The sequence below is a fragment of the Bos javanicus genome, chromosome 17, assembly GCF_032452875.1.
Source record: "Bos javanicus breed banteng chromosome 17, ARS-OSU_banteng_1.0, whole genome shotgun sequence".
Classification (NCBI taxonomy): Eukaryota; Metazoa; Chordata; class Mammalia; order Artiodactyla; family Bovidae; genus Bos; species Bos javanicus.
In genome coordinates this window covers 41,009,202-41,026,409 of record NC_083884.1, presented here as the reverse complement: position 1 = coordinate 41,026,409, position 17,208 = coordinate 41,009,202, and the positions used below count along the sequence as shown (strand labels likewise).

Below are 17,208 nucleotides of genomic sequence, written 5' to 3'. Positions count from 1 at the left end.
AGGCAAGATCAGGAAAACACTGCTTTCCAATTTAAATAAGCCTGTTTGATTTTTGCTGAATTGATACTTAGCTGTATGGAAAAGCATTACAATTAAGCCTGTGGTAGATGTCATTCACAAAATAACAGCCACATGGGAATTCTAAAAAGGAAGCAGTGGTCACTTAATCTGCAGGCTGCAGATGTTGGTTGGCTAAGTGTCCCTGCCCTGAGCTGCCCTGTAATGGCATTTAGAATCTTGCTCATCATATATCCTCCCCAAATGGTAATATCCCCATATGCATCAGGAGACATTTATATCATAGCTAACAAAATCTTGTCCAACTCTCATAGCCTGAAAAATGCCTTTGAAATTGTCCTTTGGGTTAAAGATGGAAAAATATCAGATTCCAATTCATTAACACACAGATGATATGGAATGATATATCTTATAAACAAATAATGCTTCTGGCATTTAAAATTCTTTGTCTCACTCCCATAATTTGAGAAAGCTTAAAGCAGACATGCGTTATACACACACACACACATATGATGTCCAGGTAATTTCATATTTACTCAAAAACTGTTGGTATATATCCAAATACCAGGCATCTAGGAGTGAGTTAAATGTTCTTCACATAATAAAAATTCTAGGGAATTCCCTGGTGTTCCAGTGGTTCAGACTCTGTACTTTCATTGCCATAGAAACTTTACAAACTGTTTCAGCTACAATAAGTTTAAAAAATTAAAATATGTACCAAAAATTTTTATTGTACTTTAAAAAATTTCAAATCCACAAAATTATGATAAAAGGAGTACAATGAGTACCCATATACCTTTCCCCCGGGCTTACCCATTAACATTTTCCCACATTTGCCTTTTCTCTCTCAACAAACTCACACACACACATACGTTTTCTTGAGGAATGATTTGAGAGCAAATTGCAGACACCAGGACTCCTCTCCCCTAAACACTTCATCCTGGCTCTCCTAAAAACTACGTTCTTATGATTACTAAATTCAAGAAAGTTAACACTGATAAAATAAGGCTATCTAATATAACATCTATTTTAATATTTTATCAATTATCCTAATTACATCCTTTATAGAAAAAAAATTATTTCTTTTCCTAATCACACCCTTGCACTCAGCAGCCATAGCTCTGTAGCCTCCTTTAATCTGAAGACAATGACGTAAGTTTAGAACGAGGGCCAGTTGAACCATACAGAGTATTCCTCAAATTTTGGTTTGTCTGATGCAAACACAAGACTGTTTCGGAAGCTGTCATAGAAATGTACCAGAGGAAGCATTGCTGCTGTGTTGACAGTGGGTCTCTTTGTAAAGTACTGTGTCCCATTTTTGTTTCTTTTTCTTTAAAATTGTGACTCTCAAGACTTCCAGTTTTTACCCATCTCTATCACAGAGTCGGACATGACTGAAGTGACTTAGCAGCATTCTTATAAATGTCCTCAGATGATGCTTAAAGACTTGCATTTATCTATCCTAACTTTCAGAGTCATCTCTGAAGCCTTACCCAAGGCCAGTTGGTGATTGTTCCCATGTTCCTTTACCCTCAGAGTTCTGACATTCTCCACCAGGTAGAGGGTCTCCATTGCTGTTTTCATCCATCCTTCTCTATCAGTGAGAAATGCCCTCTCTGTGCAACAAAGAGAAGGACCAAGCAACTGTGTCTTAAACAAAGAAGAATTAATTTTTCTCACATTAACAGTGCAGCAGTCAATGCTTAAGGCACCAGATCAGCTCTCCAGCCATGCCATTAGGGTCCTGGGTTTTTCCTGTATTTCCCACTTCACCATCCTCTGTGTTGATTGTCATATTAAAGGTTTATCTCCTAATTCATGGAAAGATGGCCACTGAAGCTCCAGACACCAAGTACAAGTGGCATGTAGGTCCATCTTTCCACAATAGTTTTCCCAGAAATCCCATTAGAAGAATTCTGATTCTCAGATTGTATAGGTCAGGATTTGGTCCCACAGTCATGCCTAAATGCCCAGGCAGCAGAGAACCTGGGAAATGAAAGTAGCTTTACTATTTAGACAGACCTGTCTTTTTTCGGCACTGAATGCACCATCAACACAAAAACAATGCGGATTCCGGTATTAGAGGAAAAGGGAAATGGACAGCCAGTCAGCAACCAACTGATTCCCTGACTCCTCCCAACACTGTAGATTCACTTATTCCCTCCTGCTCAATCTCATTCTAGTTTTCTTGTCAGTTTTCCTTCTTTTCTCTTCTCTCCTATCTTCGGCCCCTTGAAAAATGAACTTTCATGCATGTTTATTAACACCTCACCTTCCTCCTTGAGTCAAATAATATTACAACAACTGGTACTGTTTCCACCTTTAACAGGTGAGGAAAGCTGGAGTCCAGGAAGATGAAGAACCTTGCTAAAATTTGCCCATCAACTGAGAGGCACACCCAAGAGTAAAACAAAACCCTGCTGGCTTTCAGTATTGTCATCTGCCTCTTAGAACTCAGGGTTCCTATTTTCCACTCTGCTGTTTGGCCCCTCTTGCACATACCTGAGATATTTAAATATAAAGTTCTCCATGAGGCTTCATCAATTCAATTGTTTATTTCTGGAAACTTCTTCAAAAAGGAAAATTAATGAGAGAACCATGTTTTTTCCTTTTTGCTTTTTTAATTTACTCTCTAAATATGAAGGAAGGAGAAGCCAGGGTGATAAACCATTGCCTTCCTTGGAAATTATTGCTCCTCTGAACCCTGAGTCCAAATTTGCAGGGCTGCCATCTCCAATATGTCTGTCAAGAAGCAGTGGGACTATGTCTATTTAGACACATCATGCTTGTCTTTGACCTTGTGGGGAAATATCTTGCAACACCCAAGGCAACATAAATATAAAGTACCCTGATGAAGCAGCCAGCATCTCATCCTTGCACTGAAAGGTTTCAAAAGAGGGACAGATCACCCAGAATAGAAATGCTCAGAGAAGGGATCAGTTTGAAGTTGTAATTGACCTTGATTATGAAGGGTAAAACTTGGGTGAAAATAATATATGCAGAACAACTGTCACAAGTCAAGAAACAGAAATATGGGTGGTTTTCAGGAGCTCCTAGGCTTGTCAATATATGGGAGCAGTGGTTAAAAGCACACGTTCTGAAATCAAACAGTCCTGAGCCTGAACCTCAGTTCTGCCGTGTCCTAGTTGTGTGATCCCTGAGCAACTTACTGCTCTGTGCCTTACCTTCTATGGTAAAATCATGATAATATTAATAATGATTCACTGGCATTGTTATGAGAATGAAATAAAATATGTAAAGCTCTCATTGCTAGTCCCTAAAATTTAGTAAATGCTCAAAAACATGAAAGAAAAGTCTTCTGATTAGAGTGAGAAGGTCAATGCACTGGACTCTTAGGTTTAAGAAAGTAGATTGTGGTTGTAGTTGCTTTGACTCTAAGGCTAAATTGTAATGCAAAGGAAGCCATTAAAAGTGTATCAACCAGATGAACTTACTTACAAAGCAGAAAGAGACTCACAGACTTAGAGAATGAACTTATGGGTGCCAGGCGGAAGGATGGGGGGAGAGCATAGGGAGTTTGGAATGGACATGTACACATTGCTATATTTAAAACAGATAACCAACAAGGACCAACTTGTATAGCACATAGAACTCTGCTCAATGTTACGTAGCAACCTGGATGAGGCGAGTTTGGAGGAGAACAGATACACATAAATATATGGTTGAATGCCTTTACTGTTCACCTGAAACTATCACAACATTGTTAATTGGTTATACCCCAATACAAAATAAAATGTTTTTTTTAAAAGTGTACCAGGCAGATGTGAGATAATCTAGATTGGAATCACAGCTGAGACAACGGGAGTGGAAAGGAGCTGCTGGGTAGAAAGGTCATTAGGAAGATATTTAATTGCCCTTGACTTCAAATCTGTCTTTTTGCTGCAGTGTCATCAATAAACTGCTGTCAGCCACTGAGCAGGAATCAAATGGGATGGTTGAACAGTAGACAAAGAATCGTGTCCTAGTTTGACACATAGACTAGAAATGTAAAAATACAAGATTTAGGACTCCCAGCTATTCTGTGTGTTGGGAAGTATGTGCGCTCACTTGGCAAATGCTCACTGGATGTTTATTATGGCAGAACCATAAGCCTTGAACAATGCTTACAACAGCATCTCACCCAACTAAAGATCACTCATCCTACAATCTCCAAAACTTTAATTCTTGAAAACCCAGGCATTAAAAAAGAAAGAAGTCTTCTCCTTTTTCATAGCTCACTGGCTCACACTTTACACAGAGGTCTACATGTCATGTCCAAGTATCTGCAGTTTTAGCCACAGCAGATTTAAGTAATAAATTAGAAATGGTAATGAGTGCACCGAGACCACAGAGCAGACACATTAACGATAGTTGAAGTGACAGCTGGTAAAGAACCGTGCAGGAAAAAACACAAGAAGCTGAAACAACTCCAAAAGCACAGGAGTCTGTGGTCAAAGTTATAGGACACGAATGCCCTCAAGGGCCCTAACGCGTCAGTGTCTTAGCAAGTCCAAGCTCAGACTGCTTCCGCATGACAGGCCAATAAATCGAGAGATGGGTTGTTGGGATAAGGAATAGTGCCTTTATTCAGAAAGCCCCCAGCCCAAAAAGATGGTGGACCAGTGCCCCAAAGAGTTACCTTTCCCAGGTTTCTTTTGTAGAACAAAAAGCATGAGGGGAGGAGATAAAGGTAAAAAGGTAGTAAGTTGTTGCAAATATATTCTGGTTCTAACCAGACTCCAGAAAGGATATGTTAATTTCTTCTTTCCCGCAGCCATTCACTGGAGGATCTGGTCAGGATATTTTCTGTGAGTTTAACAAAGGTATTATAGCTTAACCCTCAAGCTTAACTCTTAACATTCAAGGTTCCCAGAGATGGGGCATTATATATACTTTAAGCTGTAGGCAACATTCCTTTAGTGATTAAGTGTAGCAAAAGCCATACCAAGTTTAAAGTAAAAGAAGCCGTTTCAATATGGAATCAGAGTTATTCTTCCCCATTACAAACATGATAACCCAAATTCATTTGGTTTCAACAGATCTCCAAACCTTTAGAAGTAAAAGTGAAAAAGTGAAAGTGTTAGTTGCTCAGTTGTGTCCAACTCTTTGGTATCCATGGACTGTAGCCTGCCAGGTTCCTCTGTCCATAGAATTCTCCAGGCCAGAATACTAGAGCGGGTTGGCATTCCCTTCCCCAGGGTATCTTCCTGACCCAGGGATCAAACCTGGGTCTCCTGCATTGCGGGCAGATTCTTTACCCTCTGAGTCACCAGGAAAGCCCTTAGAAGTAAAGCTAAACCCAAAATAGAATCAGACACACCAGTATAGACTTTTCTGACAAGTTTTGCTAAAAGGGGGAGATACAAAATAAAGATGCACCTGGTGTGGGGAATGAAATGTGTTTTCTTTAGTCTTGTTTTTAAGAAGGGGGACACAGCATGTTTCAGGAAAGAGGTGAAAATGGACGTGGTAGAGAGAGAAGGGAGAATCATCGATCCATCTGAAGCAGGAAAGAAGGATGGAAATTGGGGGGGGGGGGGTGCGGGGGTGGGATGCTGACTTTGGACCAGTGTGAAGAGGGTGCAAAGGAGGCAAAGAGTGCAATGTAGGCTCAAGGAAAGAAGGAATGAAATCATCATCCAGGAATCCGCTGCCACATGGCATCAAGGCTCCTCCCATTTTATTGGAAGGAAGAGTAGTGTGCCTGGCACATTTGGGGACCACAGACAGTTCTGCTCTTGAGTCAGTGCTCTGTAAGTTCGGCAGTCAGACTGCAGTGAGGACAGTCAATAAGAGAGCCATAATTCTTGAGAAATTGAGTGTCTAGTTCATCTGGCCCCAAATGAGTTATAAGAAGAAACTGGACTAAGACAAGATCATGAAGAGACATTGAGTACCAGGATTTAGTCAGGATGTTGCAGAAACCAGTAATCAAGAAACCAAGCACCACACTCAGAAAGTTGGAAAACTCAGTTTTATTATGCTGGTGGGCCCAGAGGAGTTAACACTCTAAGCTCTGAGTCCCAAACAAAGGGGTTACAGACTTTTTATAGACCTACTGCTGCTGCTGCTGCAGCTAAGTCGATTCAGTCGTGTCCGACTCTGTGCGACCCCATAGACGGCAGCCCACCAGGCTCCGCCGTCCCCGGGATTCTCCAGGCAAGAACACTAGAGTGGGTTGCCATTTCCTTCTCCAATGCATGAAAGTGAAAAGTGAAAGTGAAGTCGCTCAGTCGTGTCCAACTCTTTGTGATCCCATGGACTGCAGCCTACCAGGCTCCTCCATCCATGGGATTTTCCAGGCAAGAGTACTGAAGTGGGTTGCCATTGCCTTCTCCATAGACCTACTAGAGTAAGTCAACTATATAGTAGGTCAGCCTACTATAGTAGGGCAACACTAGCTGCTAATAGGCTGATTTAAACTAAGGGGTTTCATGTGCCCGGGAACAGCAGTCAAGACAGGGAGGGGAATGCCTGACCTTTACACGGACAGGCATGATTAAGCAGGTTTGCAGGGGCTGGGCAATTGCAAAGAGCAGGACAAGGGTGAGTGAGATAAGCTCCAGTTCCTAGTATTGTGAGTCCCCACTTTCTGAGACTACGTGACCTACATGATCCAGACTTTGTAAGAAGCAAAGTTACAGAGGCAGAACGAGCAGGAGGTTATGTAAAATTTTAACATTTCCTCTTCAAGGACATTGGTGATGTTGTTTTTGTTTTACTTGGTTTTTTTTGTTTGTTTTTTGTTTTTACTGTTTCAGCTTTATTGAGGTATAAGCAATTGAATTTTTCAAGTTTTTTTTGTGTATATCTCAAAATCTCAACGGAAAAGGCAATGGCACCCCACTCCAGTACTCTTGCCTGGAAAATCCCATGGGATGGAGGAGCCTGATAGGCTGCAGTTCTCGGGGTCGCTAAGAGTCAGACACAACTGAGCGACTTCACTTTCACTTTTCACTTTCATGCATTGGAGAAGGAAATGGCAACCCACTCCAATGTTCTTGCCTGGAGAATCCCAGGGATGGTGGAGCCTGGTGGGTTTCCATCTATGGGGTCGCACAGAGTCAGACACGACTGAAGCGACTTAGCAGCAGCAGCAGCAAAATCTCAAATTTGAAGTCTAAAATATTCCTTTAAATAATAATTTCTTTTAAACATCTGTTTATGTTATTCACAGACTGAGAGAATGAATTCAAGCAGCCTGAAAATATTTTGCTCCCAATTCCCTTAATTTGGCAGAATACTCTTAAATTAGCTATCCAATTTTTCAAAACCTCCAGAGGTTGTCTCAGTAACCCCATCCACTGTTTAATGATTCCAATAGCTAAGAGATGACTCCTTATAACTGACTTGAATGTCATTCCTGGCATCAGGGCACAGAATAAACGCAGCCTCTTCCCTGCGTTACTTGCCAAAACAACAGTGATAACAACCTTCCAAGAGACACAACAGCTGCAGTGGTGCCTCTGTTTGGTAATGTCCCCCCACGTCTAAGATCTCATGAAAGCAGCTAGAAAATCTCCACTAGGAGATAAACAAGTCACAAAAGTAACAAACTGCCTGCCTGCAAGTGAGCCCATGTGTTCTAGGCTGCTGAAAAGGAATGCTTTCCCCACTGGGGCTTCATCAACACCTACTTCTGGGTTTCTCAATCTGGGCACTATCGACATTTTAGGAAGACAAATCTTTGAGTGACCTGTCCTGTGCATTGTGAGATGTTTAACAGCATCACTGGACTTTACTTACTAGATGCTAGTAGCACCTCCTGCCAAGTAGTAATAATATAAAATATATCTCCAGACTCTGCCAACTGTCCCCAGGCTACAAAATCATCCCTGATTGAGAGCCACTGGCTTGGTCCTACCTCTTTTCAAAAAGCCTAAAGAAAACAGGCTGGTTACAAATCAGTGTTTTTTCATCTATAGCCAATAAGCCAGATTTTCATACATTTGAATTATCTGTAAACAGCTTCAGATTTTTTTAAGAAGAAGAAAATTTTTACTGGAATATAGTTAATTTATAATGTTTCCAGTGTACAGCACACTGATTCACTTATATAACACATAGCTATAGAACATATAGTTCTGTAATTACATAACATTTTTACTTAAGAATCCTCTATTACTACTGGTATTTTTATTTGTTTTGTTGTTGGATATCTGAAATAGTTATTGACAGTCAGCATTTGGGCTTCCCTCATGGCTCAGGTGGTAAAGAATTCGCCCACAATGCAGGAGACCTGGGTATTTAAGATAGAAATTATAAAATAAATGGGTTAAATATATGGAAAGTTTCTAATGGGTTTTCCTTGTCTTGTTTTAAGTTTTACTTCCTAACAAAGTATTTTAACAAACTCCTACACTTTTGATGTTGTGGGTAGTTACCCCCAAAATAGGAATATTGCATATTTTTCCATAGAGTATAAAAGGGATTTCAAATGTTGGTAGTCAGACACAGAATCCAATAAAACTCTTATCTTAGTGTTTGCCAAGTCATGGCTATTCAGAAATCCTATAAACGATTAAACATACCAATTATATTCACCTCCTTTATTCTGAATTTAAGTTTGCAGAACGGCCTTTAATGCAGTGACTGCACTGATTCGAGAGCAACAAAGCTGACATTTTTCTATATTAACATTTAATGGTGTTACAGAATAAGGGCTATAATTTCACTGAGTTACTGTTTTCCATAAAAAATGAGTTCCCCTAGACACATCCATAAGTGCTTGTGCATTTCTGTCGAGGTCTGTCAAAAAGTAAAAGCTGACTTTTATTCTACTAAAGATAACTCAGAAGGAACTTAGTTTCCAACAAATATTTATTGAAACCTTTAAGATTTTAGTTCTGATAGAGGGATTCAAGATTTAAACGTGACCCAAGTCAGATCATGTCGCTCCCCTCCAAATGATAGCCAGCCCCATCATAACCACTTTAGTATATGGAAACATTTGAAAGCAGAGTTCCAAAGAAAAGCAAGGAGAGATAAGAAAGGCTTCCTCAACAATCAATGCAAAGAAATAGAGGAAAACAATAGAATGGGAAAGACTAGAGATCTCTTCAAGAAAATTAGAGATACCAAGGGAATATTTCATGCAAAGATGAGCATAATAAAGGACAGAAATGGTATGGACCTAACAGAAGCAGAAGATATTAAGAAGAGGTGGTGAGAATACACAGAAGAACTGTACAAAAAAGATCTTCATAACCCAGATAACTATGATGGTGTGGTCACTCACCTAGAACCAGACATCCTGGAATGTGAAGTCAAGTGGGCCTTAGGAAGAATCACTACAAGCAAAGCTAGTGGAGGTGATGGAATTCCAGCTGAGTGTTTTCAAATCCTTAAAGATGATGCTGTGAAAGTGCTGCACTCAATATGCCAGCAAATCTGGAAAGTTCAGCAGTGGCCACAAGACCGTTAAAGGTCAGTTTTCATTCCAATCCCAAAGAAAGGCAATGCCAAAGAATGTTCAATTGCACTCATCTCGCATGCTAGCAAAGTAATGCTCAAAATTCTCCAAGCCAAGCTTCAACAGTACATGAACCATGAACTTCCAGATATTCAAGCTGGTTTTAGAAAAGGCAGAGGAACCAGAGATCAAATTGCCAACATCCGCTGGATCATGGAAAAAGCAAAAGAGTTCCAGAAAAACATCTATCTCTGCTTTATTGACTATACCAAAGCCTTTGACTGTGTGGATCACAACAAACTGTGGAAAATTCTGAAAGAGATGGGAATACCAGACCACCTGACCTGCCTCTTGAGAAATCTGTATGCAGGTCAAGAAGCAACAGTTAGAACTGGACATGGAACAACAGACTGGTTCCAAATTGGGAAAGGAGTATGTGAAGGCTGTATATTGTCACCCTGCTTATTTAACTCATATGCAGGATACATCATGTGAAATGCCAGGCTGGATGAACCACAAGCTGGAATCAAGATCCTGGGAGAAATATCAATAACCTCAGATATGCAGATGACACCACCCTTATGGCAGAAGTGAAGAAGAACTAAAGAGCCTCTTGATGAAAGTGAAAGAGGAAAGTGAAAAAGTTGGCTTAAAACTCAACATTCAGAAAACTAAGACCATGGCATCTGGTGCCATCACTTCATGGCAAATATATGGGGAAACAATGGAAACAGTGGCAGATTTTATTTTTCTGGGCTCCAAAATCACAGCAGATGGTGATTGCAGCCATGAAATTAAAAGATGCTTGCTCCTTGGGAGAAAAGCTATGACCAACCTAGACAGCATATTAAAAAGCAGAGACATTACTTTGCCAACAAAAATCCATCTAATCAAAACTATGGTTTTTCTAGTAGTCATGTATGGATGTGAGAGTTGGACTATAAAGAAACCTCAGCGCTGAAGAATTGATGCTTTTGAATTGTGGTGTTGAAGAAGACTCTTGAGAGTCCCTTGGACTGCAAGGAGATCCAACCAGTCAATCCTAAAGGAAATTAGTGCTGAACATTCATTGGAAGGACTGATGCTGAAGCTGAAACTCCAATACTTTGGTCACCTGATGCAAAGAACCAACTCATTGGAAAACACCCTGATACTGGGAAAGATTGAAGGCAGGAGGAGAAAGAGACAACAGAGGATGAGATGGTTGGATGGCATCACCAACATGATGGACATGAGTTTGAGTAGTCTCCGGGAGTTGGTGATGGACATAGAAGCCTGGCATGCTACAGTCCATGGGGGTCACAAAGAGTTGGAAACAATTGAGTGACTGAACTGAGCTGATATGGAAACAAGGACAGTTTCCTCAAAACCACATTACTAACATGCTTCACTTCACTTCTTCTTTGACTCTGGCCCTTGAATTACATTGCTGTTATCGTTCAGTGTCTAGGGCATGTCCAACTCTTTTTGAGACCCCATGGACTGTAGCCTGCCAGGCTCTTCTGTCCATGGGATTTTACAGGTAAGAATACTAGAGTGGTTGCCATTTTCTCTTCCAGGGGATCTCTCCAACCTAGGAATGGAACCTGAGCCTCCTCCATTGCAGGCTGATTCTTTGCCTCTGAGCCACCAGGGAATTATGTGAGGACCCAATTAAGTCAAAGAGAAGTTAAGATCACTGAACAAAGTCTAGACCATCTGTCCCTTCTTTGTGCATTACCCAGACCCACAAAATGCAGACAAGGCACATACATATTTTTAGTCATAGGAGAATGACAGTAATTTGCTCTTTGGCAGAGAAAAAGAAAGTCACTGATTTTCATTCAGCACTGTGTTTCACTTGGCAATCAGCTCATGGAGCTCTCCGTCAGTTTTTCCATCTACTTAATCTTATAGGGGGCTTCCCAGGTGGTGCTAGTGGTAAAGAATCCATTTGCCAATACAGGCAAACATAAGAAACACAGGTTTGATCCCTAGCTCAGGATCTCCCCTGGAGGAGAACACAGCAACCCACTCCAGTATTCTTGCCTAGAGAATCCCATGGACAGAGGGGCCGGGCAGGCTACAGCCCATGCAGTCGCAAAGAGTCAGACACGATTGAAGCGACTTAGCACGCACGCAATCTCATAGGATTTCCAAAAGAAGGAACACATCTAAGTGCTTCATCCAAAAAAAGTCTCTGCTGTTGCAATTAAAATTATCATGCATTTTTTCCAAATTGCTTCAAATTTTGACTGTGATATTTATTTGAGTTCTTACGCACTAGAGTAATTTTTCAGTTAGGGTGCTTTTTTAAAAAATCATTTATGAATTTCTTAAATTATAAGTGATTTTTGTATGATATGAAAGTATTTAAATTAAAAAGCTATAATCACAAAAATCTAAATTCAGGTATCTCGAAAAGCAAGATACCTTTGTGCCAATATTAAGTACTAACTTACACTGTGCTGACAGAGCCAGCGCCTCATCACTGCCGTGCTGTCACCGTCATCAGATGGTCCCTGCATCACGAGTGCTCTGCTAGGTCTTTTTCATTCAGTTCTCAATCTATCACTACACAGTCTCTGTTGAAATTATTAATATTCTGATTCCACTGCATAACCCCTCATAGCTCAGTTGATAAAGAATCCGCCTGCAATGCAGGAGACCCGGGTTCACTTTCTGAGTCAGGAAGATCCCCTGGAGAAGGGATAGGCTACCCACTCCCGTATTCTTGGGCTTCCCTCGTGGCTCAGCTGGTAAAGAATCCACCTGCTATGATGGACCTGGGTTCGATCCCTGGGTTGAGAAGATCCCCTGGAGAAGGGAAAGGTTACCCACTCCAGTATTCTGGCCTGGAGAATTCCATGAACTGTATAGTCCATGGGGTCACAAAGAGTCAGACAGACATGACTGAATGACCTTCTTCTTCTCAGTGCATAAATATATCCAGTGAAAGTGAAAGTGTTAGTTGTGTCCAACTCTTTATGACCCCATGGAATGTAGCCTGATGGGCTCCTCTGTCCATGGGATTCTCCTGGCAAGAATACCGGAGTGGGTTACCATGCCCTTCACCAGGGGATCTTCCTGGCCCAGGGATCAAACCAGCATCTCTTAGGTCTCCTGTACTGGCAGGCAAACTCTCCACCATCTGAGCCACCAGGGAAGCCAGATATACTTAACATTTCATTTACTATAGTCAGAAAGTCTTCAAAAATTGTATTTAGAAATTCATGTACTCCTAAGCCACATACCTTCCCTGTTATTAAACTTGGCAACACATGCACTGAACTCCATTTTCTTAAACTTTTCTGTCTCATCTGTTTGCTCCTTATCTGAAAAGAGCTTACTACCAAATTTAGGACTAAATTTAAAAATAAGCAAAAAATGATTCAAATGAAATGACTCATTGTATTTCTGCTGCGTTTCTCTTCCCTTGATGCTTGGTGAGTGCATTTTGCAAATTCACACACACCCGAGATGAATGTAAACAGAGATGTGAAAAGGTGTTTGTTAACTCCATTTAAGCTCCACATCCAGAAATGACTGAATCTTCCTTATTTGGATCCAAACGGCATAGAATCATCTGCACAGAGATTCAATGAAGAGGAGCCCATCAGGATTGAGGAATAGATAGTGTAAGACATGTACGGCAAAGCAGACCCAATATTATAAGTTTATATTTGGAAAAGTCATTTTTTATTCCTATCTTAATAATTTCAAAAAATAGAACAGGACCAAATTGTTTTAACTCAGAATGAATTAAAGGCTTATATGTAAGACAGGAAACCATTAAACTCCTAGAAGAAAACATAAGCAAAACACTCTTTGACATAAATCATAGCAATATTTTTTTTACTCTGTCACCTCAGGCAAAGATAATAAAACTAAAACTAAACAAATGGGACCTAATGAAACTTAAAAGCTTTTACACAGCAAGGGAAACCATTAACAAAATGAAATGACAAAAAGGGACTTCCCCAGAAGTCCAGTGGTTAGGGCACCACACTTCCCCTGCAGGGGGCATGGCTTCAATCCTTGACTGGGGAAATAAAATCCCACACGCTATACGGCATGGCCAAAAATTTTTTTTAATTTTTTTAAAAATTGAAAAGACAACCTGCTGAATGATAGAAAATATTTGCAAATGATATGACCAGTAAAGAGTTAATATCCAAAATATATAAATAGTTCATACAATTTAATATCAAAATAACAACTTGATTTTTAACATTAAATAGGTGTCACCACCACCACCCCCACTCCCACATATGAGTAAGCTCTGGCAGTTCCTACAACCTGGCCTGTTCTCTTCCTCCCCAGTACAAACCAGCCACGATCCTCAGTCAACAGTAAGAATGCAAGAAAGTCCTTTATTGACTGTTCAATCCTTTCTGTGTTTTTCTTTATAATTGACTATTATTCTAGAAAGTCTCAAAGATGTACAAACTTCAGAAGGATAATAAGCAACAGAATTATCTTGGATTCTATAATAATCTTTGAGCTCATATAAATCTGGAGTTTTAAACGGAAAAATTAATTTATGTCCCTTCACACAAAAACCTACAGATAGATGTGAATAGGAGCTTTATTAAAAACTGCCAAAGCTTGCAAGATGTCCTTCTGTTAGGTGAATCAATAGAATCTATCAATATGTTTCATTCAGACCATGGAATATTATTTAGCACAAAAAAGAAATGAGTTAAATCATGAATAGACATAGAGGAAGCTTAAATGAAATTTATAAGAAAAAGAAGCCCATATGAAAAGGGCAGGAAGCATTTTATTAATGCTACATGCTACAGGGCACAGGGCCTTCCCTCAGGAACCCGCTACGGCAGTTCCTACTGCCTGGCCTGTTCTCTTCCACCCCAGTGCCAAACCAGCCATGATCCTCAGTCAACAGTAAGAATACAAGAAAGTCCTTATTTTAAAAATGATTGGATGAAATATGTTTGAAAGAGAAAAGGGGAATTGAGCTCAACTATAAAGTATGGGCAGACCTTTCATAGAAAAGAGGAATGACAAGGGCATTGCAGGTGGGAAACATGAGAAAAGGCAAGGAGCGGGGAATCCTGGCATTTTCTGAAGATGTGGAAAAGAACTTTGCTTAGGTGTGGAGGTTCTTGGAAAAGCACTGGCATCGGGCTAATGCTCAAGGTGAGGCAGCATAAGGAAGGGGGGACCTGCCAGGATGACAAGAAGTAGGTTTGCAGACTGTGGGGAGTCACTCTGTGCAGGGCCTTGTGTAAACCTCTCTCCCCTTCCACATCACAGTCGCTCCCGGCAGAGCGCAGAATGCGCCCTGCGACCTGGGCTACTTCCCCTGCGGCAACACCACCAAGTGCTTACCTCAGCAGCTGCAATGCAACGGCGTGGACGACTGCGAAAACCACGTGGATGAGGACAACTGTGGTGAGCAGTCTCCTGGGTCACAGCTGGGCGGGCAGAAGGGCCGGGGTCAAGTCCTGGCAGGACCCAAGGGCAGAAGGGCCGGTATCCAGCCACTGAGACTCTTGAAATAGAAATGGGAAAAGAGAAATGAAGTTGAGAATCAAAAATACATGTCACTTAAGGAAATCTTACATTTATTTTATTAGTTTAAAATATTTATTCTTATAAAGAACATGCGGTATTATATATACATAATATAATACACACACAACAGAATACCACTCAGCTATAAAAAAGTGAAAGAATGCCATTTGCAGCAACACACCTGGACCTAGAAATGACCGTACCAAACGAGGCAAGCCAGACAGAGAAAGACTAATACCATATGATATCACTTTTATGTGAAATCTAAAATATGACCCAAATGACCTTATTTACCAAACAGAAACAGACTGGTAGACATAGAAAACAAATTTATGATTACTGAATGCATAAGGAGATTAGGGGGCTTCCCTGGTGGCTCAGAGTTTAAAGCGTCTGCCTGCAATGCGGGAGACCTGGGTTCGATCCCTGGGTCGGGAAGATCCCCTGGAGAAGGAAATGGCAACCCACTCCAGTACTCTTGCCTGGAGAATCCCATGGACGGAGGAGCCTGGTGGGCTACAGTCCACGGGGTTGCAACGAGTCGGACAGGACTGAGCGACTTCACTTTCACTTTTCACTTTCACGGAGATTAGGAAGAGAGCAATTAGGAATTAGAAACTAAGACATACACACTTTTTATAAGTAAACAACACAGACCTACTCTGTAGCACAGGGAATATATTCTTTATCTTGTAATAAGCTATAGTGTAAAGGAATCTATTAAAGACTATATATATATATATATATTCATCCAGTATAATAATTTATATGTGTGTAACTGAATCACTTTGCCATACACCAGAAACTAACACAACATTGTAAATCAACTATACTCCAACATATTTTTTTAATGCATTCTCTTCTATGTATTAGTATCACAGCCAATATTTCAAGAAAGTAATGATTGTGGCACATGGTTAAATTTAAGCCATAGATCTGCTCAGTTAATGTCTTAGAGACAGAATAGTGTAATTGTGAGGATGGGCTCTGGAGACAAGGTTGAGTGATTGAAAACTGGTGCAAAAATAACAAGTTATTAACCTTGAAGGCATTTCTTAACCTCTCTTAGCCTCAATTTCCCTGTGTTGAGAATTGTACCCACACTAATAGAATTTGAAAAACTCCACGGACAAGAGTAGCCTTGGCTACAGTCCATGGGGTTGTAAAGAGTTGGACACAACTGAGTGATTGTAAACACACACACAAGAGAATTTGAGCAGATTGAATCAGAAAAGCACAGGTATGCAGCAGATGCTGTTTGTCAGTTGCTTGTTATCGTTTACTTGGTACAATTATGAAGGGAAAATGAGGCCTCCTAAAACAGACAGAATAAGTAAGTCCAGCTTACCTCTCTCTTAACTAACAACCCTATTTATGGCCTTATAAAGCCAAAAGTAGGGCTTCTAAGACAGTTAAAATTTGGCTTTCAATTAGGTTTTTGTTCAAATTTCTAAAGGTCTCAAAAACACAAATTTATAAAAAGAACTTAAATTGGCTGGATCTGGGGGCAGAGAGGAAATGGGCCTTGGTTAATAGTGTAAAATAAGGAGATTTCTCACTCATGGAAAAATAAGGTACTATTTTTAGAGGATCAAGACATGCATGCACAATTTTGTGCTGCATAAACAGCTGATACCTCACTGTTATCACTCCCTGAAGCATTACAGACCTTTTAATATTAATTTTACTTATTTATTTTTGGCTGTGCTGGGTCTTTGTTGCTGTGGAAGCTTTTCTCTAGTTGCAGAGAGCAGGGGCTCCTCTCTAGTCATGGTTCGAGGGCTTCTCATTGTGGTGGCTTCTTTTGCTGGGGAGCACGAGCTCTAGGGCAAGTGGGCTGAGTAGCTGCTGCTTCTGGGCCCTAGAGCACAGACTCAGTAGTTCTGCTGCTGCTGCTAAGTTGCATCAGTCGTGTCCAACTCTGTGCGACCCCATAAACAGCAACCTACCAGGCTCCCCTGTCCCTGGGATTCTCCAGGCAAGAACACTGGAGTGGGTTGCCATTTCCTTCTCCAATGCATGAAAGTGAAAAGTGAAAGTGAAGTCGCTCAGTTGTGTCTGACTCTTAGCGACCCCGAGAACTGCAGCCTATCAGGCTCCTCCATCCCATGGGATTTTCCAGGCAAGAGTACTGGAGTGGGTCGCCAGTGCCTTCTCCACAGTAGTTGTGAGCTATGGGATAAGTTGTTCCACGGCATGTGGGGATCTTCCTGGGCCAGGAATTGAACCCACATCTACTGTACCAGCAGGCTAATTCTTCA

At 40.8% G+C, this 17,208-nt stretch overlaps 1 protein-coding gene across 5 annotated transcripts in view; it reads left to right on the top strand.

Annotated features, from left to right (window-relative positions):
* The window catches only part of RXFP1 (relaxin family peptide receptor 1), a 128,366-nt gene that overhangs the window by 20,071 nt on the left and 91,087 nt on the right, over positions 1-17,208 (top strand). For all 5 annotated transcript variants that reach the window (XM_061384326.1, XM_061384325.1, XM_061384323.1 and 2 more), the window contains exon 2: positions 14,687-14,824. In XM_061384326.1, the coding sequence (XP_061240310.1) occupies positions 14,687-14,824 (138 nt within the window). The remainder of the gene's footprint in view (positions 1-14,686; positions 14,825-17,208) is intronic.